Source organism: Tachyglossus aculeatus, chromosome 6 (assembly GCF_015852505.1).
Source record: "Tachyglossus aculeatus isolate mTacAcu1 chromosome 6, mTacAcu1.pri, whole genome shotgun sequence".
In the NCBI taxonomy this organism is placed as follows: Eukaryota; Metazoa; Chordata; class Mammalia; order Monotremata; family Tachyglossidae; genus Tachyglossus; species Tachyglossus aculeatus.
The window spans coordinates 28,094,520-28,121,575 of NC_052071.1; the positions used below are offsets into that span (position 1 = coordinate 28,094,520).

Here is a 27,056-nt window from a genome sequence, read left to right on the forward strand (position 1 = left end):
TCTCCTGCTTAGAATGTGAGCCTCATATAGGACAGAGACTTTCTGACCTGATTATATTTTGTGTACCCCAGTGCTTAGTACAGTGCTTGGCACATAGCAGGTGCTTAAAAAAATGCTCATAACCCCTGTTAAGGAAGAGTCATGCTATAGGTACTCAATATCCTACACTTGAGTGTCCATTTGTACAAACCATTTCTTCTGTCACTGTCATACTACATCCAAAGTCTCACCTTGTCAGATGACTGTTCCTTAATTTCCTAGCTATGTTACAGCCAAAATGTATGGTCAAGGCAAGAGCTATGGAGTACTATATATATATGTAAGTGTTAAGGATCTGGAATTTTAGCTAATTTTTGCTATCACAACAAGATTCCAATATATCTTATCTTTAACCTGTAATAAATAGCCAGCTTGATTGCTGATAATTGCTCTCCAATGATAAATTTGTTCTTATTAGAGATTCTTGCCAAATCTAGTGGTGGCATTGGGCCACTTGAGTTAATTTTTAAAACATTTCTTCCAATAGAGGCCAGTGGTGAATTGTGGACTTCACTTACTGCAACCTGGGGTTTAATTAATTGCCTCTAATATCCACTAAATATGAGCCCAAATATCAATGTCAATCAATAGTAGTTGTTGTGTGCTTACTGTGTTCCTAGCACTGTACCAGATGCTTGGGAAAGGACAATGTAACAGAGTTGGTAGGCACATTCCATGCTCACAAAGAGCTGAATACGTTTAGTTCATTAATGCAGTGGCTGTGAACATTGTTTTCCTGAAGAAACTCGTTTAGTTCATTAATGCAGTGGTTGTGAACATTGTTTTCCTGAAGAAATTCCCAAGCGCTTAGTACATTGCTCCACACACAGTAAGCTTTCAATAAATATTATTGATGTTGTATTCACCTGACACCATATACTTATGCAAAAATATTTCTTCTGACAGTGCATTGTTTTGTATCCAGAGATAAGCAGGAGAACATTCCCTAATTCCTCTATCCAAAGTGTGTAATAAAAACATGAGTAATAGAAGAGCCAGTTTTATATAGTTCTTTTTCCTTTGTCAGGAGACTCTTTGGGTAATACATTAACTCTTTGACGTCACTGGAGGCCTGTTTAGTACATTGGTTTCTCCTCCCGGCCCAGTAGTCCGAAAAAGTTAAAGTGTCTGTCATCTGAAGGGCCTAAGTAAGTATTTTTAGGTGCTTAAAAATGCTCAAGTTGCTCAGCCTTTGCCCGGCTCTGCCAAAATGCTGTGTTCCCAAGCACGAACACAGTGCTCTTCGCTATGTTGCTCTGCACACGGCACTCCTTTGAGCCTGCAGGAAGTGGTGAAGATAAATAAGTGACTTTAGGCCCTGGGGAGGCAAATGCTCCTTATGACATTTCCCAGTAAAATGTGTCAAGGTTTAAATAGAGCCCACAAAGTAAGTTTCTTCACCCACTAGGGAGTCTAAAGTTTTTCACCAATTAACTTTGCATTTTATACCTTTAGAAATCAGTTGTGTTTCTGTAACAGATTAATATTTTCAAAATTGCCAAAGAAGAAAAATGAGTGAATCAGGTTATGTTTATAGAACTAGACTTTGCATATAGACTTCTGATATCCTTGAAAAAAGACAGCTTCATTAAAGAGAAAGACTAGGAGTAACACACGACTTCCAGGACTTCTTTTTTTCTAAGTTAAGCTGAAATTCATACACATATAAACCCGATTCTTTCTTCTCCTAGGTCCAGACTGATGTCTGACCAAACTTTGTGTTCAGGTTGCTGTGGTGACCCAGAATTAGTTTGTTGGCACAGAGCCTTGCCTGTGGCCAGATCTTGGTTTCAGTTTAGGACCATCTCTGAATTTAAAAAAAGCGACCCGCTTCCCTGCCCACGAGGAGCCTACACTCTAGCAGGGAGTGGACCTCGATTCCCACCCTGGATCTAGATCACGGGTAAGCAATCATCTTGTGTGGAAGAACCAGGCAAAAGGAAAACTTCGAGCCTTGAACTGGTGATGAGAAAAATCCCAAACCATTTAAGCAAATATTAGCTTTACTTTATTGTGGAGGTATAATTATGAAATAAGAAGTTGAAGTTAATATTGTACCTGTCATTTTATAAAGGGATTTAGAGAAAAGGGTGGTTGGGAGAGAGAGGGAAAAATGATCGGATGAAAAGAGGAGGAAAGAAAAAAGGAGGAGGAGAAACAGAGAGAAAAAACACACATTCCACGTTCTTTTCATTTGGGAAAAGAGGAGAATGGATGCTGTCACCTTCATTATCACCACTGGCATTTATTTAGTGCTTCCTGTGTGCAGACATTTGTACTAAGCACTCGAGAGTGTACGATACTATGGAGTTGGTAGAAACGTTTCCTGCCCACACCACCAGAGTAGCAAAGCACTGCTCTTGCTGTGGCTGTCGTCTGTCTCACCCCTTCCTGCTCCTCCTCTTGTGTCACCGCTGATTAGCTGCTCCAGACTTGATGCATGAGGGAGTGGACTTTCTTCTTGTACAGTTCACCACGGGTCACCTGGTGCAGAGGCCTAATTTGTGCCATGCCCTGGTACTTCCCTGCTTGATGTGCTAGCAGTGTTTGACTGCAAGGCATGAGAACTGTTATTGTCCTGATGCCCATGGTGGCTGAGGTCCTGTTCCTGCCGGGCTCAGCTTGGCCTGCTATGAAGTTTCTGCTTGTTGATTGATGGCAGCAGATGGGAAGGGAGAAGGGAGTAGTTAGAGCAGCTCCAGATCATCCTGCATTCTGGTCAGAACGATGGAAGACCCATCGGTCCCTGAGTTGGTAAAAATTGTGGTATTTGTTAAGTGTTTACTCCGTGTCAAGCACTGTACAAAGCACTGGGATAATAATAATAATAATAATAATGATGGTATTTGTTAAACGCTTACTATGTGCAAAGCACTGTTCTAAGCTCTGGGGGGATACAAAGTGATCAGGTTGTCCCACGTGGGGCTCACAGTCTCAATCCCCATTTTACAGAAGAGGTAACAGGCACAGAGAAGTGAAGTGGCTTACCCAAGTTCACACAGCTGACAAATGGCGGAGCCGGGTTTAGAACCCACAACTTCTAACTCCCAAGCCTGTGTTCTTGCCACTAAGATCAGGTCCCACAATGGGGCTTATGGTGTGAGTAGAAGGAACAACAGCTATTGAATCCCATTTTGCAGATGCAGGAAATGAGTCACAGAGAAGTTCTGTGATTTGCCCAGGGTCACGCAACAGATGTGGTGGAACTGGGATTAGAACCCACGTCTTCTGACTCCCAGGGCTGTTTTCTTTCCTGTAGGCCTCGCTAGTCCTTCTGGCAAGAGCAAGGAGAGGAGTGTCCAACTTAGTTCCCCTTGCCCCCTTTCTGGCTCAAACAGGTAGGATGGCCAGCTACTTCCTGCCCAGAAAACTGTTGGGGTGAAGCTATTGACATTCCCCTCACAGTGCTGAATCTGAGGGAGACTTTACTTGAGAGCCACATTTGGGATCAAAAAGAGCCAGGGGTGGCTGACCCTTGAAGTAGCTCATCATGTATAGACCTGGAAGCAGTCTCAAGAGCCTGGTAAGTACTGCTCCATCATCATCAGTGGTACATATTGAGCACTTACTGTGTGCAGAGCACTGTACTAAGTGCTTGGGAGAATACAGTAATACAAGAGTTAGTAGACACATTCCCTGCCCACAACGAACTTACAGGTGAATTCACAGCATAAGTATCTAAGGTTCAGGTTTGTTTGTCTTACTTTTAGTTGTTCAGGGGAGGAGACAGGTCTGCTAATTCTTTTGTATTGCACTCTCCCAAGTGCTTAGTACACTGAAGTTTTTTGGAGTGGAGAGACATGCCCTGAACGTTTTTGAAGAAAAATGATCCGGGCAGCATCAGTCGGTGGTATTCATTGAGCACTTATTATGTGCAGTCACTGTACCAAATGCTTGGGAAAGTACAGTAAAACAGAGTTGGTAGGTGCACTCAAAGTTTCAAGACCAAAGATCATCCATCATTTTGAAGAAAGGGTCCATCATAATTTGCTAATTTACCTACAAATTTTTTTCCTAAATACCTTCTGGCTCCTTACACCCTAAATTTTTCTGTTACTTTTCTTTAAATTCTTATGTATAAGGCACATTTTTCTATTCTTCCTTTAGGTCTAGCATTTTTTAAAATCTAGTTTATTCACAATGATCTCTATCCATGGTTAAAGCCATAATATTTCTTTGTAGGGAACTAAGTATAATTAATCAAAGAACCCTTTGTCTCTCTATGCTGTGTGGTCAGTAGGTGTGCCTGGCATTTGGAATACAGGCAACTCAACAAAGGGCAAAGCAGAAGAGTGATTCAATCTACCCCAAATTTTCCTTGGTACAACATGTGGTCCAAATCTAGAATGACATAGCTAGTAGTGAGAGATTCATAAGGAGACATTTGGTTCTCATTAGGATAGCTGAAAAAGCATCTTCCAGGCAGGAGTCAAGTGATATAGAGTGTAACCTCGTTGTGGGCAGGGAATATGTGTACCAACTCTACTGTACTGTACTCTTCCAAGTGCTTAGTACAGTGCTCTGCACAAAAAGTGCTCAATAAATACCATTGTTTGACCAGTTACCTCATCTGTAAAATGAGGATTAACACTGTGAGCCCCACGTGGGACAACCTGATTTCCTTGTATCTATCCCAGCTCTTAGAACAGTGCTTGGTACGTAGTAAGCACTTAACAAATACCGTTATTGTTATTATTATTATCTGTGTTCAAGTCAAAGCTCTTGTCACTGGATTGTTCGTTTGGCTGGGTAAATCACTTGACCTCTTTTGGGATTCAGTTTCCTCATCAGTAAAATAAGGATAATTATACCAGCCCTCACTTTCTTGTGGGGATTTTGTTAGCATGAAAGAAGATCATTGATATAAAAGCATTTTGAAAAAAAAATTAAAGAGCTCCACAAATTCAAGTACAGGTACAATAGGCAGCTTTTCTCACCCTTAGTTCTATCACTTGAGTACTTTTTATGTTCTTTTCATTAGCTTCTAGGACAAAGAAATAATCTGAGAAATTGAGGTTCATGACCTTCTCATCCATATATCTTGTTTAGTCCAGATATCAGTGCATTTATGGAAGACAGCAACATTATGCTATTAAGCTGTTAGACTGTGTCCAGTGTTAGTTTTGTTTCAAATCACTGCTTCGTCTTTCAAGTACCTTTAAGATATTCCCAAGTAACTCATTTGCACACTGGTGAGTCAACCTGAAAATGCCCCAAGGCTAAGAACGGCTTTACCTCTTGTTTGTTTTAGTCTTTGAGAACCACAGTGCTAGTATTGTTATTTCTCATAAATATATTTTACAAAATCCTTTACCCAAGTTCAGCTTATTAAAAGCCTTTTGGTTTACTAGTAACACTGAACTATACTTTTTGGTATATGCCAGTTATGCAGTGAATGAGCCCATTGTTGGGTAGGGACCGTCTCTGTATGTTGCCGATTTGTACTTCCCAAGCACTTAGTACAGTGCCCTGCACACAGTAAGTGCTCAATAAATATGATTTAATAATGAATTTTTAAGATTTTGCAGAAACTGCAGAACCAAGAACATTTGGCTGTATGGGTGCGGACACTTTTAACCCCTTCCCCCCTCACTTTGGAGACATTACATTCTCCTACCCGGTCCTTGTGAATATTGTCAACTCTTCAGAGCAGAGGGGCTGGACAGCCAGAGCTGATGAGGGAGGCTGAGCATTTAAAATAAAATACGGGATATAAGATATCTAAAACTGTTTATCAGTTCCAAATGAGCCATACCATACCAGCAGTAAATTGGATCGTTTGATGTAAAACTGCACAAATGGTCACTTTACCAGCAGCTGATGATGAGGAATCCCAATGAAGAATTGGTGATGGATGGTGGGACAGAGGTGGAGCAAAAGCAACGTGGGGGAATAAGCAGCAAACCAACTCCTCCCGCTTTCCGTAAGAGCGGCAATGGGTGAGGTCACCTGGAGAAAGCATCAGAGCTGAACATCAGACCAGAAGCTCTGCTACTGTAGCCACAGTGCCGTATCCCTTTAAGCTCTTTGTGGGCAGGGAAAATGTATACCAACTTGGTTATATCGTACTCTCCCAAGCACATAGTATGGTGCTCTGTAGATGGTAAGTACTCAATAAATACCATTGATGATGATGATGATTAAAACTGTGAGCCCCCCGTGGGACAACCTGATCACCTTGTAACCTCCCCAGCGCTTAGAACAGTGCTTTGCACATAGTAAGCGCTTAACAAATACCATCATCATGACTATGATGTATATCATTATCCTTATTTTTTATATTTGTTTTTGTGTGTTTATTGTTTTATCCATATGTATTTTGTTACTTGTTCCCTCTCTCCTCCCTTATTCTTAGATTGTGAGTTCTTGAAGGCCAGGAACTCTGTCTAAATTTTCACCAGTATATTTTTTACCAGTGCTTTGCTTAGTACAGTACTCTGCGTAAGGAAAGTGTGTAGTAAGTTCCATTAATACTACTGATATATTTCAGAAGGTTAGGTGTTAAGAGGAGGAAATGTTAAGCATGGCTTCCTTGCAATAAGGCCATGCTAATTGAAGTTTGAAGTAGAAAATGCTTAGAGTTTAGACTTTCAAGAGATCTGTATTCTGGAATAAAGATAGTGTAGGGCAGATGGGTATTCCTAGAGTGGTCAGGGGCCATCCCAACACTCATTCAGTGGCCTGTTTTTAACAATAAGGTTCAATAACAGAGCACAAAAATCTATTTGATGCTTAGTATGGTTCTTGGAACATTGGGCTGTACAGTCAACACACAGCTTAATAATGTGCCTCCCTCCGCCGCCACCCCAGCCACCTCCTAAATAAAGGTAAGAGTGATTCTTATCCTTGTACCATAATTTTATTTAAAATCTGCTTTTAGTCTTATTTGGTATCAAGTCAGTCTGTCCAGAGCAACATTCCTTACTGGCTAAATAATCCCCAGAGGATTCACCAGCTATTTTTTCCCCCAGTGCAGATGTTCCTGTAGGGGCTGGATCCTGCCTGATGGGTGATGGATCCTTCTCCGGAGATGGCTGAGCCATTACCTTCCTGATGACCTTTCCTTTCTGCTCACTACTCTCCTCACCCCTCTTTTCCCCTGTCCTCTTCTTTCTTCTCTGCCCACTCTCCTTCCATGCCCTGTAACTCCTTCTCAAATGTAATTCTGATTATCTAATACACGTTCTCAAAAATTGAAGTAGCTTTTATTTTCCTGTTATTTGAAGAAGTAGGGATTAATCAAAGAATGCCACTTGGAGTATGTGACTATGTAGGTGGGAGAGGCCTGTTTGGGCATTTTTGAGGTGGCAAGGGGCCAGGTGTGAGCAGTGGGTAAGAGGCCAAAGAGCCAGAATTTGCAGATTAGCTTAGGAGTGGGGAGCAAGGAGTAGAAGCATGGGAATTGAGAGCAACAAATAAGGAGATAGCTGGTAGAGTCTAAAGTCCAAGGATTAGAGGGACTTTTGTTTTTGGTAGAGTGAATTTGTAGCTGCTTGGAGATTTTTGGGGGAGGGAATAATGTGTTCTGAATGTCACTATAAGATGAGAACATGAGAAGCAGCGTGGCTCAGTGGAAAGAGCACGGGCTTTGGACTCAGAGGTCACAGGTTCAAATTCTGGCTCTGCCAATTGTCAGCTGTGTGACTTTGGGCAAATCCCTTAACTTCTCTGTGCCTCAGTTCCCTCATCTATAAAATGGGGATTAAGACTGTGAGCCCTCCATGGGGCAACCTGATCACCTTGTAACCTCCTCAGTGTTAGAACAGTGCTTTGCACGTAGTAAGCGCTTAATAAATGTCATTTATTATTATTATTATTATGAACTGAGTAGCTCTACATAGCTGGATTGATGAGGGAAGACTTTGGAGGTAGGCAGACCCTAAGGAAACTTTTTACCGTAATCCAAGCTGTGGGGAAAAGGGTGGGGTTTGCTCCTGTTGTGGGGAAGGAATGTGTCTGTATATTGTTATAGTGTACTCTCCCAAGTGCTTAGTATGGTGCTCTGCACACAGTAAGCACTCAATAAATAGGATTGAATGAATGTATGCTTCTTTAGCCCTCAAGACAGGGTCTCCACCTTATCCTGGAGACCTGTGCAATTCTCACTGGCCTGACCAGGATGAGGCCACTCTGGTTTAAAAGGTCCAATGATAGGGTGGCTCATTCTTTGCTATGACACACTATTTGGGCGGAATCCTTCAAGATGATACGTCAGAAGGCGGTCTTAAGTGCCTGCAGTCTTTATAACCTTGGTATAAATTAAACTCTCCAGCTGAGTGAAGGAAGATCAGATAGTGGCCCCAGGCAGGGCCATAATCCAATCAGATATAGTCCAGGAAGTCCACACCCTGGTCACATACCTGTTGTTTCATCTACCCTGCCACAGGCCTCCCCCACTGCTCGCCCTGTGCAACCCTCAGTCTTAGGGCAATGGCAAGAGCAGTGGGAGCTCCTTTAAATCCCTTCGTCCAGCCCCTTGTTCCACACTGTGAGCCAGACTGTTCATCCCTGGGGGTTTCTGACCTCAAAATTGATATGCCTTAAATCTGCTCAGGAGGGTGATTGCAAATACACAATGTCTTTACAGACTTTGAATCGATTCACATAAAATAAACCACCTATTTAATAAATTCATAAAAGGTTATTGCTCCTTTCTTTAGTTTGTTCATGGAAGTCTCGATTACAGTATATAAATACTACATTGCATACAGTATGCACTCCATAAATACCATTGGTTGGTACTCTATTTTTAAAGCTCTTTTTACATCTTCACCGTGTGTAAAGTGTTTTAACAGAGGGAAAACAATGATTATAAAAAAACATTCATCAGGCTAAAATAGGTTTCATTTTTCTCTTACAGGTGCAGATGAGATTGTTGCAATTATGATAGGCTACCTGAAGGGAAAAAAAACTTTGGATTTAATTAAGCATGGTATCCAAGTAACTATGATCATCGAAGTTGGGAAAAAACACGGTCCTTGGATGAATCATTATTCGATCTTCTTTGTCTCTGTGTCCTTCTTCGTCGTTGCAGCAGCAACTGTGGGCTACTTTATCTTTTATTCTGCTCGCAGACTAAGGAATGCAAGAGCTCAGAACAGGAGACAGGTTTGTATTAGTGGTCATTTTTTAAAACTTATTCATTTAGATTTTGGTTATCTGAATATCTTGTGAAACTTTTAAGAGGCTTTTCTCCCCATCCTAGTACTTATCACAGTGGCACATGGATTATGTGCCAATGGGTCGTGTAAACTTAACCAGCTTCTATCTTCATTCTTTTAAATATTCCCTCTGTCAGTTGTGAAATAGAATCAATCATATTTATTGAGCTTTTACTGTGTTCAGAGCACTGAACTAAGCGCTTAGGAGAGTACAGTGTAACAGAGTTGGGTATATGTTTCCTGCCCACAAGGAATTTATAGTCTGGAGAATGTAGAATCCCACTAATGAGTCATTTAGCACCGAAGTGGGCTACTGTGTTTGATTAGTACTCTACCAAGATGGAATAATATTTCTACTTTGCTTCTTTTGAGACTACTTACCAGTTAATGGTACTGTCTATCGTTAGGGCTATCTTGGCATTCTTGCTCTGCTTCCTCTTTGCCACAGCTCTCCAGATTTCAGTGTGAAAGGTTTCAAGATAGAGGAGCCCAGAATAATGGCGGGCGTGAGAATTTTTTTTCATGGAAATAATTACACTCACTACATGCCATGCCAGGGTAGATGCAAGATAATCAGGTTCCACGTGGGGCTCACAGTCTAAGTAGGAGGAAGAACAGGTAATGAGTGCCTATTTTACAGGTGAGGGGACTGAGGCACAGAGAAGTTAAGTGACTTGCCAAACAGGTATCTGGCCAAACTGGGATTAGAACTTGTACTTCCCAAGCGCTTAGTACAGTGCTCTGCACACAGTAAGCACTCAATAAATATGATTGAATGAATGAATAAATACGATTGAATGAATGAATGAATGACCCAAGTCCTCTGGCTCCCAGGCCTGTACTTTTTCCACTAGGCTACGCTGCTTCTCATGGTTTGGGATGAATTTTACAGTGATTAGCACACCTGAAAGCATTTATACTGAAGTAATGAATATAGTCAACTAGATAGCTAAAGGAAACTGTTCTCGTCACCTTACAAGCAATTGTCTTTAAGGTTGGCTACAGGTTCAGTGTATTTACTTGCTGCCGTTGGCATAATGGTTAGGATTCCTGTACCAGGGCTTAGGACAATTCCATGTTGTGTTAATGTTTAACATTTGTATTGCACCACTTTTATTTTGGGGATTGGAAAGAAATCTATTCCTCATGACTGCCCATTCAAAGGTTAGAATTTATGATAGGGAGGGAGTAAGTGTGGTAGTGAAGATTAGTTTCTCATGCTACAAATGCTATTAAAAAAACCCTTAGTATAACCTAAAGAGTCAACAAATGGAAAAGCTTGGAAAAAACTTTTGCCTGATGTTTTTCATGACTCATGCAGCTCTGTGCATATCTTTTACCTAAGCCAATCATCTTTCTTCACAGGAGGTTGTGGATACTAGTAAGTAATCTTTTGTACCATGCTTTTCTGATACTGAGGTAAATATTCCTGGGTAGCATGGAAGCCTGCTTTGTATTATCTAGAGTAGCTTTTGAAGGGTTTCTCTTGATACTTCAGTGGATTGTTATGCCAGCATTTTACCTTTAATGCAAGGGGAAAGTATATTGTAGACCCTCTATTTACATTTTTTGAGAGATTTGGAGGGGTTAGTTCTCTGTTTTTTCTGCTGTGTCCTTTCTTCCTCCATCTATAATCTGATTATGACTGTTCTCAACAAGAGCTCATAAATTTCCCTGACGGAGATGATGATGGAGTCTCCCGCTGAGAATTATGGATTAACCTCAGTCCTGAGACCTCAGGAACAAATATCTGAATACAGTGATAGCGTTATGATGGTCTCGGCAGCTGCTCCTAATATCTGTCTTCTCTGCTAATCATGTTCCTGCTGGGGCTTGGAGGGCAATGACTGAGTAGCCCTACAGGGAGGGCTACAACACATGCAGAATGTACACCAGTGGTTTCTAAATGTTCAGGATGAAGTAATTTATGGAGGAAGTAATTGCAACAGAGGGCTGATGCTGTGCTGAAATGCCATAACCCAGCTGGCAGTGACCTAAGTGGCCACTGAGATCTTCGTCGTCTCTGTCACCTGGCTGAATTCAGGGTTCCTGCTGGGCCTTTCCACCTTGCACAGTGCCCTAGGTGGTTTGCTCACACACCTTCACCACTGTTGGTGTTCCCCTGCTTATGAAGTCAGGACTAGAACCCTGATCTCCCAATTTCCAGTGTCGTTCTCTTTCCGCTGAATTAAAAGCAGGGGGGTGCTCTGAAAATAGATGCTAGTCAGTTGATGTATTATCATTACACCTTATCGTCTGGGCACTTTTCATTGGACACATATGAACTTTTTAAAGGAAATGTTAAAAGTCCAGCAATGCCGCTTTCACATCTGAAATCCCAAATCCTACGTGGGTAAGTTATGGTATTTCTTGTTACCTATGTGCTAGGCCCTGTGTTAAGTGTTGGGATGTAGATTGGAGGCTCTAGACTGTAAGTTTGGATGGGCAGGGAACGAGTCTACCAACTCTGTTATACGGTACTCTCCCATGCACCTAGTACAGTGCTCTGTCCACAGGAAGCATTCAATAAATACGATGAATGAATGAATTCAAGATAAGCTGTTCAAGTACTCTCTCCCTCTCCAGTGTGGCAGTGCACTTTTGTTCCCAAGGAATGTAGGTGTTTAACCAGGCTGTGTTTGGAATTGGACAAAATCCTTTGTCCTGTTGTCCTAGATTTGGAGGCAGATAATGGCTTGGGATTTGTCTGGTCAAGATCTGAAGGCTAGAAAGAGACCAGAAGCCAGTGATATGCTGCAGCTGTGGTACCCACTGTGTATTGGTTATGATCATTTTCTACTGTAATGAGATGGAATCATTAGTTCTTCGAAACTCCACCAACCATAAAAAAAAAAATTGCTTTGAGGATGAAGCTTCTAGTTAAAATTTACTCTCCCATTTTTTGTATCCATTAATATGTAAAGGGAAATCTAAAGGCACAGTAATAATAATAAGTATGGTACTTGTTAAGCACTTGCTATGTGCCAAGTACTGTTCTAAGCACTAGGGGAGATTCAAGTTAGGTTGGACACTGTCCCTGTCCCACATAGCGCCCACACTCTTAATCCCCATTTTGCAGATGAGGTAACTGAGGCCCAGAGAAGTGAAGTGACTTGCCCAAAGTCGCACAGCAGACAAGTAACACAACGATTTAACATCATGTATTTACGCAGATATGAATATAGGGGAAGAAGTTGTTCTACTGGTCAATCAGTAAGCGATATGTAATGAGCACTTATTGAGTGCTGGATCATACTTAGCCCTTGGGAAGGTGAAACAGTAGCAAGATAAAAATTTCCTGTCCTGTAGGATACAATCTAATGGAGAAGACTGATAAAAATTATTTAAAGATTGCAAAAGCCAGAGGAAGAATAATGATGAACAAACACATCAGGATGAAACAGCTAAGCAAATGACCAAATATCACCTGCGATATTTGAGTTAAAGCAGTCCTTTCTGCCGTTAGAGGCGGAACTATCATTGAGGTTACTGGTGCCAGGGGTGCCAGTTAATCCATCAGTGGTATATGAGTGCTCCCTTTGTGTAGAGTACTGGACTAAGTGCTTGGTAGAACACAATAAAGGAGGTAGAAATGGTCCCTGCATTCAAAGATCTTTCAAGTCTAGAAGAGGAGGTGGATATTAAAATCAATTAAAGTAAATTGCTGTAGTTCCCTTTGTTAGGGGAGGGTCTGACAAGATGGGGATCTATCTCCTGCTCTGCTCTATTTTAGGAGCCCTTCAGTCCCACTTGCAAAGTACCAAAACAACAGAAGGATGATGCTAGACTCACTATCTTTGTGAAAAAAGGGTGACCTTGGAAAAACAAAACTAAAAAAGTACTTAGAAAGAGAAGTAAAAAGAGCCCTTCTAATTTAGACATTCAAAAGGAGGTGGATCCTCCTTTCACACACTCTTTCAACTTTTCCATTTCTCCCACCTTCTTCCATCACAGCTTTGAAAATTGTCTACATATTTCCCCATTTTAAATCACTTTAAACGAACTTCTCCTGCAGACTTGGTTCCAGATCATAATTAGGAGTGGGATGCAGCCTCTTTAAGGGACAACCTCTCATTTGGGGTAGAAGTTGCTTCTATCCCCCCTGAACGTGGGGCCAATTAAAGCACAGTTATGGGAGGCAGAAACATGGAACGGTGGCAGCAGATTTCATGGACATTACCAGTTGTGGCCATCAATCGCCCATCTTGAGCATTTATGTATTTAATTCCTATTGTCAGCACTCATGTATGTATGCTTTTTTATATATTATGTATGTATATGCATATATATGTATATATACTTATACATTTAAAGATACGCTCTGCTTCTGCATTTCTGCTGTGTCCTTGTAGTTTCTCTTCCCATTATTTGTAAATAATTTTCACATCTCGTCTCTTTTTTAAAAGGGAATGTGTTTGTTTCCTTTGCTTGACTCTACATTATTCATTCATTCATTCAGTCGTATTTATTGAGTGCTTACTGTGTACAGAGCATTGTACACCGAACAGCGTGGCTCAGTGGAAAGAGCACGGGATTTGGAGTCAGAGGTTGTGAGTTCAAATCCCAGCTCTGCCACTTGTCAGCTGTGTGACTTTGGGCAAGTCACTTAACTTCTCTGGGCCTCAGTTCCCTCATCTGTAAAATGGGGATGATGACTGTGAGCCCCATGTGGGACAACCTGATTACCTTACTGCTTGGCACATAGTAAGTGCTTAACAAATACCAACACTATTATTATTATTATTATTACTGAGTGCTTGGAAAATACAATTCAGCAACAGATACAGTCCCTACCCAACAACGGGCTCACAGTGGAGAAGGGGGAGACAGACAACAAAACAAGTAGACATGTGTCAGTACCATCAAAATAGATAAATAGAATTATAGATAAATATACATCATTATTAAAATAGAGTAGAAAATATGTACAAATATACACAAGTGTTGTGGGGAGGGGAAGGGGGTAGGGCAGAGGGAGGGAGTGGGGGTGATGGGGAGGGGAGGAGGAGCAGAGGAAAAGGGGGGGCTCAGTCTGGGAAGGCCTCCTGGAGGAGGTGAGCTCTCAGTAGGGCTTTGAAGGGAGGAAGAGAGCTAGTTCGATGGATATGTGGAGGGAGGGCATTACAGGCCAGAGGTAGGACCAGGTGGGCCAGGGGTCTGGTAGGAAGGGCGAGAATGAGGCACAGTGAGGAGATTAGCGGCAGAGGAGCGGAGTGTGCGGGTTGGGCTGGAGAAGGGCTTCTCTGCTTTAACCCTCTAAGTGTGGAAAATATCATTAGCTCGGGCAGGCCCATATGGGAGAAACCCATTAGCACAGCAAGGACCTAACCTGAAGTGCAAACAATATGGCAGGGTGTGACGACTTTCAGTCACTCTAGACCCATGGATAGGACCTGACCATCAGTAGCATCACCGTCGAAATGCAAAGGACTCTGGGAGCATGACTAGCTGGGGTGAGAACATGCCACTTGTCAGCTATGTGACTTTGGGCAAGTCAACTTCTCTGTGCCTCAGTTACCTCATCTGTAAAATAGGGATTGACTGTGAGCCCCCCATTGGACAACCTGATCATCTTGTAGCCTCCCTAGCGCTTAGAACAGTGCTTTGCACATAGTAAGTACTTAATAAATGCCATTAAAAAAGAAACATGCAACTGGTATTTGGCAAGTCACTAGAAGTAGACTCAACTCTTCCAGACAGGTTCTCGATCCTGAATTCTCAGAACTGAGGCTCATTCATTGTTCCTGAGGAGACTCCACTAATATGTGTATGTGTGTATGTGCATGCATGCCTGTATGTATACACTGTACCCACAGTAAGTGCTCAATAAATACCATTGATTGATTTCTGTTTGCCTGGGTCTCTACCTTTTTAAAATAATTTTTCCGGTTATTCTCCCATCTTCTTTGAGTCCGTTTCTTTTTCATTATTACTGTCAGTGGCCAACGACCTCCTCCATTTCCTTTATCCTAGCCATGTCCTGTGTATGTGCTTGCTCCATTGACCACATTTCTCCTGAACCATTTTCCACTGCTTCTCATCTCTCCTGCCTTGAGAACTTCACCATCCTTTTTTTGTTTGTCTCTTCTCACCTCATAAAACTCTTTATCTCGCCTCATTTCTGGCTTCTAATTTCTGTGTGTTTGTATTTCCAAATGATTCACTGCAAATTTCATTCTGGTTTTAGAGGACAGATCCATAGTTCACCTTTCATTCCCATTTCATCCATACTTCTTGCACGGGACACACAGAGATGGAATCTTACTGCCATTATTGGGTAATTTTCGATATAGGGAAGCAGCGTGGTTTAGTGGATAGAGCACAGACCTAGGAGTCAGAGGGACATGGGTTCTAATTCTGCCCCCACTACATGTGTGCCGAGTGACCTTGGGCAAGTCAGTTTCTCTGGATCTGTTACCTCAGCTGTAAAATGGGGATTAAGAGTGTGAACCCCACTGTGGGACAAGGACTGTGTCCAACCTGATTAACTTGTATCTGCCCTGGTGCTTAGAACAGTGCTTGGCACATAGTAAGTGCTTAACAAGTACCATAATAATAATAGTAATTATTAATATGTTGAACTGCAGGTTGAATTGACTTCTCCAGAAGATTTTTAGCAAAAAAGTCCTCTTTTGAATGTGATACTAAATTGATTAAAACTACCTTTGCATGCCTGACCTTCTGGATGACTTGCTCCTTAGACTAACGATGTGAATTTTCTAACATATATTTTGAATTTTTTTGGTTAGAGACAATTAAAAGCAGATGCCAAAAAAGCTATTGGAAAGCTTCAGCTACGAACACTGAAACAAGGAGACAAGGTATTTTAATATTTTGAAGTATTTGTTCTCTGAAGCGGTCTTAACAAATCTTTCTAATTCATAATCTTCAGAATTCATATTGCATTGGACTGCCACTTAATATTGGTGTCTCAGTGGAACTTTGTCCCCTTCATTTATCTAATACCTTACGAAAGTGGCATTAATTTAATAAAAAGTGTGCCACAAAGTTTTCCAGGAAACTTTGTTGCAAGAAAGATTTTATGAGTTGCAACACTTCGTAATAGTTTATGTAAAAAAGATTGTATTTCAATCAGTGTTTTGTGTTGCTTGAAATTGTATCACTTGAAGCTCAAAATTTTTGTTCCTATCATTTGGTGAATGAATAGATTCACTGGTTTATCAACATTTTGTGCAGGGGAAAAAATCACATGTTTATCTGCTGATTTTTCTCTGAATTTCGATGTTTATTTTATGCGTCAGAATAAAAATGACTACTTATTTTCAGGAAACTGGACCTGATGGAGATAACTGTGCTGTGTGTATTGAAGTGTACCGACCTAATGATGTAGTACGCATTTTAACCTGCAAGTAGGTTTAATTTTCTTTTACATCTTAGATATATTTGAACTGAACAGTAGACTTCTTGAAGCCACAATATTTAACTTGGTCTGCCCCGATTATGCTATTATAACCTAGGTAATAGCAATTATTTTCTCTGAAAGCTTGTCTTTTATTAAGATTTAAAGTAGGTGTTCATATCACATTTTTATTATTTTTCAAGAATCTGAAGCACACGTTTTCCAAAGAATAATGCTAATGCTATAATTAGAAATAAAATTAGTGGTAAATTGATCGTTCAAATGGCAAACTTCCCTAATTAGATTATTGTATTTATTTGATTGATTTTCATAGTTTTTCAATGTTTTGCTTTGCTTACATAAGTAGGAAAACATTGGGATATAAAAAATGAATTAGAGAAGCACTGTGGCCTGGTGGAAAGAGTTTGAGCCTGGAACTCAATTTCCTGGGTTTTAATCCCAGCTCTGACACTTATCTGCTATTAGTCCTTGGGCAACTCACTTAACTTGCCTGTGCCTCAATTTCCTCATTTGTAAAATGGGACTGAATTCCTGTTCTACCTCCCTCTTTAGACTGTGAGTGCAGTGTGGGACAGAGACTGTCAGACCAAACGGATTATTGTTTATCTGTCCCAGTGTTTATTACAATATTTGGCACATAGTAAGCACTTAACCCATAACACAATTATTATATTTTGTATAGACCAAGCCTTTTTTGAGACACCATACTGTTCTGACTGCCTTATTCTTTTCTTCACATGAAATTACCTTCATGTTTTAGAGGTAAATAGTATTGGTTTCTTATATAGCTTTTATCTTTCATCAGAACCAAAAAGTTAAGATTGCCTAAAATACTCTCTAGTGAGACATCATGTATTAGTTACGGTACTCTTTCTAAACTCAGCTTACCTTAGAGTGCCGTCAATCATGTAATTGACAGTTTTAATATTAATTTAATTTAATTTCTTCCATCAGCCATCTTTTCCACAAGACATGCATTGACCCTTGGTTGTTAGAACATAGAACATGCCCAATGTGCAAATGCGACATACTCAAAGCTTTGGGAATTGAGGTAAGTCAACCTTCTTCATTTCAGGGTATTCATTAAGGTTCTTCAACTTTGTACTTAAAATGCTTCGATTTTCAAAGCTCGGTGTTGAACGTCAGGCTCTTCTGTTGTATATACATCACCTTTGTACTTAAGACAATATACATCACCTTTGTACTTAAGATACTAAGATATTAAAAGGTTAGTGTTGAACTTGCAGCTCCCTTTTGATCAGAAGTGAAAAGGCTTAAGGCTTAAGGAACACATCCCTTATATTCCACCTGGGATCACCACCAGCAAAAGATTTGGTTTAGCTGCCGGTTTGGGAGCAGCCATGCCGAAAAATTAGAATAGCCCAGTGAACCCAAAGAATCTTGGAAACAGTCCTATCTTGAGGCCATTTAGCCCCCAAACTATAGCTGGAGTAAAAGTGGTGTGGCTTGCTAACTCAGCAGGGCACAGGTTGACCTACCCCTGAACAACAATATAGCTTTTTCTGTACTCGGCTTTGAGTCCTCATGAGCTATTCTACACATGCCCCATTTTCTCCCTTATGTTCACACAGAGATTCTTGATTCTCTTTGAATTTTCTGCAACAGAGTGAACTGCTGTCTCTGATGCATAGATTGTACTAGATTGTAAGATCCTTGTGGGCAGGAACTTACTGTTCCTTCATTTCATCTGTCTAAGCGCTGACCACTCTCCCATGTCCTGCCCCTAGCCTGGAACACCCTCTTCTTCATATTTGACAGATGATAACTCTCCCTCTCTTAAAAGCCTTATTAAAAGCACATCTCCACCAAGAAGCCTTCCTTGACAAAGCCCTCATTTCCTCTTCTCCCACTCCCTTCTGCATCACCCTTGCACTTGGATTTACTTCTATTACAGTCTGTCTCCCCTTCGAAACTGTAAACTTATTGTAAGCAGGGAATGTGTCAACCAACTCTGATATATCGTATTAGGTTGTAAAATTCCAAGAGTTTTATTGGATCACAAAGATTCTAGATTGATGAAAGAAAAGAAGCCCATGAGTGAAGGAACTAATTTGATTAGGCAGCTAATTTTGTCTTTAATAGTTTTAGAAATGGTTCTTAAAATTTAGAAAAAGTAATAATAATAATAATGATGGTATTTGGTAAGCGCTTACTCTGTGTGAAGCACTGTTCTAAGGGCTGAGGGGGGATACAAGGTGATCAGGTTGTCCCACATGGGGCTCACAGTCTTAATTCCCATTTTACAGATGAGGGAACTGAGGAACAGAGAAGTTAAGTAACTTGCTCAAGGTCACACAGCTGACAAGTGGCAGTGCCAGGAATCGAACCCATGACCTCTGACTCCCAAGCCCGTGCTCTTTCCATGCATGGGATCGCTTAGTTTTCCAAACATAATTAACTCTATAGAGATTAATTTTCTGGTTTTTTTAAGCGTTTTTGAAGGTTCAAATGTTTCCTCCATGAGGTTAGCAGGTAGAAGTAATAATGGTCTCTTTTTTAAAAAAAAATGATATTAAGTGCTTACTAGGTGCCAGGTACTGTACTAAACGCTGAAGTAAATACAAGCTAATCAGGTTGGATGCAGTTCATGTCCCACGTGGTGCTCACCATCCTGATCCCCGTTTTACAGATGAGGTATATGAGGCACAGAGAAGTTAAGTGACTTGCCCAAGTCACACAGCAGACAAGTGGCAGAGCCAGAATTATAACCCAGGTCCTTCTGACTCCTAGGCCCGTGCACTGTCCACTAGGCAATGCTGCTTCTGACTGAATAGTAAGGCCAGTCTTCTAAATGCATAGTCACGCAGGTGGCATTGTGTTTTTTCATGGTTAGTTTTCTCTCCATAGGTGGATGTAGAAGATGGAACAAGGTCCTTACAGACGCCTATTTCCACTGAAACCTCCAGTGTTGCTTCCCCTCATGAAGAGGATAACCGTAGTGAGACGGCATCATCTGGATATGCGTCTGTACAAGGAACAGATGAACACCCAGTGGAGGAGCATGCTCATTCAGAAAGTAAGAATGGTTATATTAGTGACATTAGTGGATATAGTAGGCATCAAGATCATCTATCATGATTTGTAGAAAACACTGTAATAGGGAACATATAATAGAAGTTAAAGATATGTACAAGACAAAACCCTCCATGTCGCTACAGCAGTTAAAATCGACTCAAGAGATTCCTAGCTCCTCATTCACATCCAACAGATCACTGCTCTCCCAACTTTCAAAGCCTTTCTGAAATCACAGCTCTCCCAGGGGGCCTTCCCTGATTTATCTCTCATCTCTCCATCGTATTTCTGCCTTCACTCTACTTGAGCATTCTGTTGCTTCCCCCTACCTGAAACTTATTTAAGTGTCTGTTTCCCGCATTGGGTTGTAAGCTCCTTGGTGGCCAGGATCATGTCTACTAACTCTGTTTTTCTCACCCATATGTGTAGTTTAGTACTCTGTTCAGAGAAAGCAATCAGTTGTATTTATTGAGCGCTTACTATGTGCAGAGCACTGTACTAAGCACTTGGGAAAGTACAATACAACAGAATTAGCAGGCACCTTCCTTGCCCATAATGAGTTTACTTCTTCTGATTCCGTTCTTGCCGCAATTGTTATTTCTGTTTTTCCTCCCATGATTTAGGGCTAGCATGTGAGGGCTTTCTCAGATGGGGTTTTCTAGGTGTTATTCTTAGTAGTAGTAATAATAATAACAATAGTGGTATTTGTTATGTACTTACTATGTGCCAGGCACTGTACTAAGTGCTTGGTTGGATGCAAGCAAATCAGGTTGGACACAGTCCCTGTGTTCAGTCAGAGTCCATTTTACAGATGGGTATAACTAAGACCTAGAGAAGGTAACTGACTTTCCCAAGGCCATACAACAGACAAGAGGTGGAGCCAGGATCTGAACACACAGGCCCTTCTCACTCCCAGGGCCATGCTCTATCCACTACGCCATACTGCTTCTCGTAGTGTCCAGAATCAGGATTTTAACAGGATCATCACAGTCCTCCTGTCACCACAGTCCATCTTCTTCTTATATGACCTAGGGCAATCCACATTCACCTAGCCACTAACATATCCATCCTTCATGGAAACTATCCATAGTGTTCCTTGTACCTTTGTCTTTTTCTACTCCTTTTCTTGGAGTTGGCAAAAGCAACCTTGTTGGTAGTGGATGTGTGGGGTGGGGTTTGGATCGTAATAGCAGGAATAGTATTAGTTGGAAGGGTGTCAGGGGGTGGGGAGAGGGTCCCAGTAGAAGTTGTCAAGACCTAGGAGTATTTTCAGAAGGAAGTGTTGGAGTCACACAAAACTATGCTGCCAAAACGCCCGGAGAAAAGATGGCAGCAGAGGAGCAGTAGGAATCAAACTACATTGTATTGTTGGTGGTGGTGATTGTGCTGTGCACAAGTTATTTTCCTTAAGTGTCCACTTTAATATGATAATATGTTCCCTTTATGGTTAGGGAACAATATAGTAGTTCCCTAGTGTGGCCTTGTGGATAGAGTATGGGCCTGGGAGCCAGAAGGAGCTGGGTACTAATTCGGACTCTGCCACTTGTCTGCTGTTCATTCATTCATTCAGTCGTATTTATTGAGTGCGTACTGTGTGCAGAGCACTTTACTAAGCTCTTGGAAAGTGCAATTCAGCAGTGCTGTGTGACCGTGGGCAAGTCATAGCACTTCTCTGGGCCTGTTACCTCATATGTAAAATGGGGATTAAGACTGTAAAACCCATGTGGGGCATGGACTTTGTCCAACCCAATTTGCTTGTACCCACCCCGGCACTTAGTACACTGCCTGGAACATAGTAAGTGCTTAACAAATGCCGAATTATTAATTTGCTTTCAAGGTGGAATGGGCATGGTTCTGAAAGTATGTAAACTCGTTTTGGGAAGGGAACATGTCTGTTACTTCTGTTGTATTGTTCTCTCCCCAGTGATTAGTACAGTGCTGTGCACATAGTAAGTACTCTATAGATACCATTGGTTGATTGATATACAGAGTAATTAGAAACAGTAGTTAGTAGTGTGATGACAGAAAGCTATATCTACTGCCACCTATTGGCCCCTGAGTTATTAGCAATTTCAGTTAAGATTGAAAGGTGTAAATGAATCATAATAAATTAGTTTAATTTAATTTTTAAATCAGCGTTGGAGAGGAAGAATAAATGTTCAGGTAAAAAGTTGCTACATATAAGTCTTTGTTAAAATCGATGGTAATTCTTTATTGTCTCCCTTATATGAAACTATATATTTTCCAGTCAGTCATATTTATTGAGCACTTATGTGCAGGCCCCTGAACTAATTCATTCATTCGTTCAGTCATCTTCATTAAGCACTTATTGTGTGCAAAGCACTGTACTGGGAAAGTACAGTACAACAATAAAGAGTGACAATCCCTGCTCACAACGAGCTCGCAGTCTAGAACGGGGGAGATAGACATCAATACAAATAAATAAAATTACAGATATATACGTAAGTGTCGTGGGGCTATGAGACGGGGGACGAGCATAAGGGAGTGGAAAATGAGGAAAAGTGGGGCATAGTCTGAGAAGACCTCTTGGAGGAGATATGCCTTCAGTAGGACTTTGAAGTGGGGGAGAGTAATTTTCTGGCAAATCTGAAGAGAGAGGGTTTTCCAGGCCAGAGGCAGGACATTGGCCAAGGGTTGGCAGTGAGATGGAGGCACAGTGAGAAGGTTAGCACCAGAGGAGCGAAGTATGTGGGCTGGGTTGTAGAAGGAGAGAAGCCAAGTGAGGTAAGAGAGGGCAAGGTGATGATGGAGTGCTTTAAAGCCAATAGTAAGGCATTTTTGTTTGATATGGAGGTGGCTAGGTAACCACTGGAGATTTTTGAGGATGGGGGGGTGACATGTCCTGAATGGTTCTATAAAAAGATGATCCAGACAGCAGAATAAAATATGGATTGGAGTGGGGAGAGGCAGGAGGTCAGAAGGTCAGCAAGAAGGCTGGTTCAGCAGTCTAGGCGGGACAGGATGAGTGATTTATTAATGTGGTATTTTGGATGGAGAGGAAATGGTGGATTTTAGCGATGTTTTGAAGGTGGGAACAACAGGATTTGGTGATAGATTGAATATGTGGGTTGAATGAGAGTGAGGAGTCAAGGATAACATCAAGGTTGCAGGCATATGAGACTGGAAGGATAGTGGTGCCATCTACAGTGATGGGAAAGTCCAGGAGAGGACAGGGTTTGGGTGAGAAGATAAGGAGCTCTGTTTTGAACATGTTAAGTTTGAGGAGATGGGAGGACATCCAAGTAGAGAGTGTTTGGAGTGTACAGATTTGGTAGACATGGTCCCTGCCTACAAGCACCATACAATCTAGAAGGGGAGATAGACATTGAAATAAATTACAGATATGGACATAAGTGCTGTGGGGCTGTGTGTAGGGTGAGTAAAGCCTACAAATCCAAGGACAAGGGTAATGCAGAAGAGAGAGGAAGTAGGGGAAATGAGGGCTTAATCAGGGAAAGCTTCTTGAATGAGTTGTGATTGTAATAAGGCTTTGAAGGTGGGGAGAGTGGTGATCTGTTGGATATTAAAAGGGAGGGAGTTCCAGGCAAGAGGCAGAATGTGGTTGATGAATTGGTGGTGAGATAGATGACATCGAGATACATTCTGTAGGTTGGCATTTGAGGACTGAAGTGAGCGTGCTGGGTTGTAGTAGGAAATCAGGGAGGTCAGATAGGAAGGGGCAAGTTGATTTAGTGCTTTAAAACCAATAGTAAGGAGTTTTTGATTGATTGTGGAGGAGGATGGACAATTACTGGAGGTTCTTGAGGAGTGGGGAATCAAGGACTGTTTTTTTTTTAATTTTAGAAAAATGATCTGGGCAGCAGAATGAAGCATGGACTGGAGTAGGGAGGCAGGAAGGTCAGCAAGAAGACTGGTACAGTAGGAGAGTGCTTGAATCAGTGTAGTAGCAGTTGTCCTTTCATTGTTTTGAAGGGTTTTATTTCTTCTCATATTGAAATAACCTGGCTAGTTCAGAAAGTGAAAATAATAGAGACTTCAGAAATCTGCAAAAGGTGAGTTTTCCCGTAACACAAGCTACCCTTGCCCTCGAGGAACCAAACTGCCTAAGGTGGGATGGTCACAGATTTGGTCCTTCCTTCCCTCCATTGTTACTGTCGTCAGTCCTTCAACTTAAAATGACCTATCCTGGGATTCTACATAGACCCAAGATGGACCAGTCAAGCCAAATACAGTCACCACTGCTACCACCCCTTTTCCCCCACCTCTCCTCAGTCTCCCCGACATCTCCGTCTGTCCACTGTTCTGTGTTCCTCACCACCTCCTTCCCTTCCTTGGGCTCACTGGTTGCTCTATTTTGCCCTCTTTTATTCTTGCTAGTTTGGGAATTATTGGTTTCTTATCAATTACCTAGACTAGATTGAGACCTTTCTTAAACTTAATACAGATGAAAATGACACTGGAAAATTACAGACTTCAGCATAGCTTAGTGGATAGAACATGGGCCCAGGAGACAGAAGGTCATGGGTTCTAATCCCGGCTCTTCCACTCGTCTGCTGTGTGGCCTTGGGCAAGTCACTTTACTTCTCTGTCCCTCAGTTACCTCATCTGTAAAATGAGGATCAAGACTGTGAGCTCAATCTGGGACAGGGACTGCGTCCAACCTGATTTGTTTATATCCGCCCCAGCTCTTAGTACAGTTCCTGACACATAGTAAATACCACAATTATTATTATTATTATTATTGTCATTATTATTATTAACAGTTGACTGTAATGCTTTGTTCATTAGTCTTTATGCTAAAATGATGTTTCTTAAGGTACGCATTATTCCTCTAAAACATGAGACAAGCATTTTGTTCACCCCAAATAATAAAATAATAATAATAATAGTGATGGCATTTATTAAGCACTTACTATGTGCAAAGCACTGTTCTAAGTGCTGAGGAGGTTACAAGGTGACCAGGTTGTCCCATGGGGGGCTCACAGTCTTAATCCCCATTTTACAGATGAGGTAACTGAGACACAGAGAAGTTAAGTGACTTGCCCAAAGTCACACAGCTGACAATTGGCGGAGCTAGGATTTGAACCCATGACCTCTGACTCCAAAGCCCGTGCTCTTTCCACTGAGCCATGCTGCTTCTGGATAAAGCAGCATGGATAAAAGGATAAAATGTATCCTTTACCTAAAATATTTAGGGAATGTGAAGTTGGAGATGGGAGGAAAAGTAAATAAGGTAGGGGGTACACTTTTATTATTTCAGCCTATAATCGCGAGAGGAGTAGGAATTTACTTTCTCCCTCTTTGGTATTTTTGAATTTAAATGCCAAAAAGAGATTATTAAAATGCTTCTGTGCAGCTAATTGGTGAAAGCCCATGGATTAGGATTCTTGATGGTAATAAGTTATTTTGCATCCTGTTGTCACAGTGCTTTTTTTGCTTCCCATGCAAGATACCAACTTTCCAATATAAACTGGTTGCTTTTTTCAGCCCGGACCTGAGTATAGGAAAGGAGACTGTGAATATGGAGTGAGGGGATAATCTGTAACAATAAAAGGTGTAACAAACTGTAACATAGCTATAGGTTTATATAACTCTTATATTTTTGAACAGTCAATCTGATGCTTGGCCTTTTAACTACCTGGTGATTTTTTAAATTATTTGCTTATTGTTTTTGTAATAGCAGTCCTGGAGGACTTCTTTTTAATTAGCAACTAAAGCTGTCCAGATCTAAAAAAAACTTAGAAGCTGGGGGATTTTTATAGCTTGGCCAATTCTTTAAACATTCCATGAGAACAAAATGATTTAAAAATTACTATTTTTTCTCGAGATGATAACCTGCAACTGGTAAACCATGAAGCAAATTCTGTGGTAGTGAATGTTCCTCATCTTGACAATCCAACCTTTGAAGAGGATGAGACCCCTGTTCCAGAGACCTCAGTTCCAGAGACCTCAGTTCCAGAGACTTCTGTTCGACAAGTTAATTCTTGAAATTGGTAACCATTGAGAGACTAGAGCCTTCACGAAAAGAGAAAACTGCCAACCAGGGTCCAACGTATTATCAAAAGTATGAATAGACTGGTTAACTTCTCTGGAAACTGACACTAGACATATTAAGATGTTATAATAGTTGACGAATTATTTGAAAGATTTAACCTATTGTTCCACTTTTCTTCCACAAGAAACTCATTTTAAGTTTCACACGAGTCTCTCAATGCAAAAAGCACCTTATGTTAATTCATTCAACACAACTCATCTAATTACCTCTATTTTTTTTTTATTTAAAAAGAAATCATTGGCTTATAGGTTAAAGAATCAGTATATTTCTCCAGAAAATCATTTTGATCTCTTTTTTCCAGAGGTAATACAACACTTAGAAAAGCAAATTATTTCAGGAAATGCCCATTTCAGCAGCACTACATGATTCAAACAAAATCTCTTTCAAATAATTTCAGGTTCTTATAAGTAGTCTACTTCAGATGAGTAACAAAGCAGAGTCTGTAATAGAATATGAAAGAAGAACTGGTATATTACTAATACTAAGTAAAATTTGTTCTTGCCAATACTATAGAAACAATTCCCTTTGCAGATAGGTGGTGTAGCTAAACCTCACACTTTATTACTTGTGGGAGGATTTTAAAGCACAGACCATAAACTAGCAAATGATTTGAAAGTGAAAGTATGTAGGAGTGTGTGACAGATATCTAACCCTTTTTTTCATTTTATGTATTAATTTATACAAGCAGGCTTGGAAAAAGCCGGGTAGAAATCTGTGGCAAGAATGAGTCTGTTGAATAACTTCCAGATAATGTTGTGAATTTTGAAGTGATAAAAATATACTTTATCAAAATTAGTAAAAAAACAAATCTTTTCTTTTTTAGCTAAAATTTGTTGAGAATGTTTTCTTATGTTTGAGAGAGAATTGGGTGGGAGCAGGGGAAGAACACCAGATGCCTTAACATAGTTTGAATCTTCATCCACCAAAGTTAACTAAATCTATTAAAAAATGCACTTTATTTTCATTCTGTGTGGCTTACCTTTTATTGTGGAGTTTTGTTCCCAAGACAAATGCTAGCAGAATGTAGTCAACGAAAGAACAATTATGTTTATTTTTGTTTGCTAAATCTAATGACTACTACTTTATTTGTATAGAGTGATTTGAAGTGTATATAACTCATGATTTGTATTGAATTTCTTTAAACAATACATGTAAATAAAATGTTATAATAATAGTCTGTTTCTGATACTCAGCTATATTCAAAGTCCGTTGCAGGGAAATTAAACTCTTTTGGGAGAAAATATCCAACCTGAAAAAGGCACTGGCAATTTTGCCAAATTGTAAGTTCTTATGAGCGAAAATCAAATTATTTTCAGTACAGAAACAGCTGCTACTTTAAGATCATGTTTATAAACATTGGTACCTTAGCCTCCAGGGAGTAGTAGAGTTATCTTTCAGTTCAAAG

The 27,056-nt window shown here is 40.7% G+C and overlaps 1 protein-coding gene across 2 annotated transcripts in view; it reads left to right on the top strand.

Annotated features, from left to right (window-relative positions):
* The window catches only part of RNF128 (ring finger protein 128), a 72,923-nt gene extending 46,095 nt beyond the window's left edge, over positions 1-26,828 (top strand). For both annotated transcript variants that reach the window (XM_038748304.1, XM_038748303.1), the window contains exons 2-7: positions 8,900-9,147; positions 15,950-16,021; positions 16,488-16,570; positions 17,536-17,632; positions 19,450-19,618; positions 25,424-26,828. In XM_038748304.1, coding sequence (XP_038604232.1) covers positions 8,900-9,147; positions 15,950-16,021; positions 16,488-16,570; positions 17,536-17,632; positions 19,450-19,618; positions 25,424-25,584 — 830 coding nt within the window. In that variant the 3' untranslated portion in view covers positions 25,585-26,828. The remainder of the gene's footprint in view (positions 1-8,899; positions 9,148-15,949; positions 16,022-16,487; positions 16,571-17,535; positions 17,633-19,449; positions 19,619-25,423) is intronic.
* The last annotated feature ends 228 nt before the right edge of the window (positions 26,829-27,056 follow it).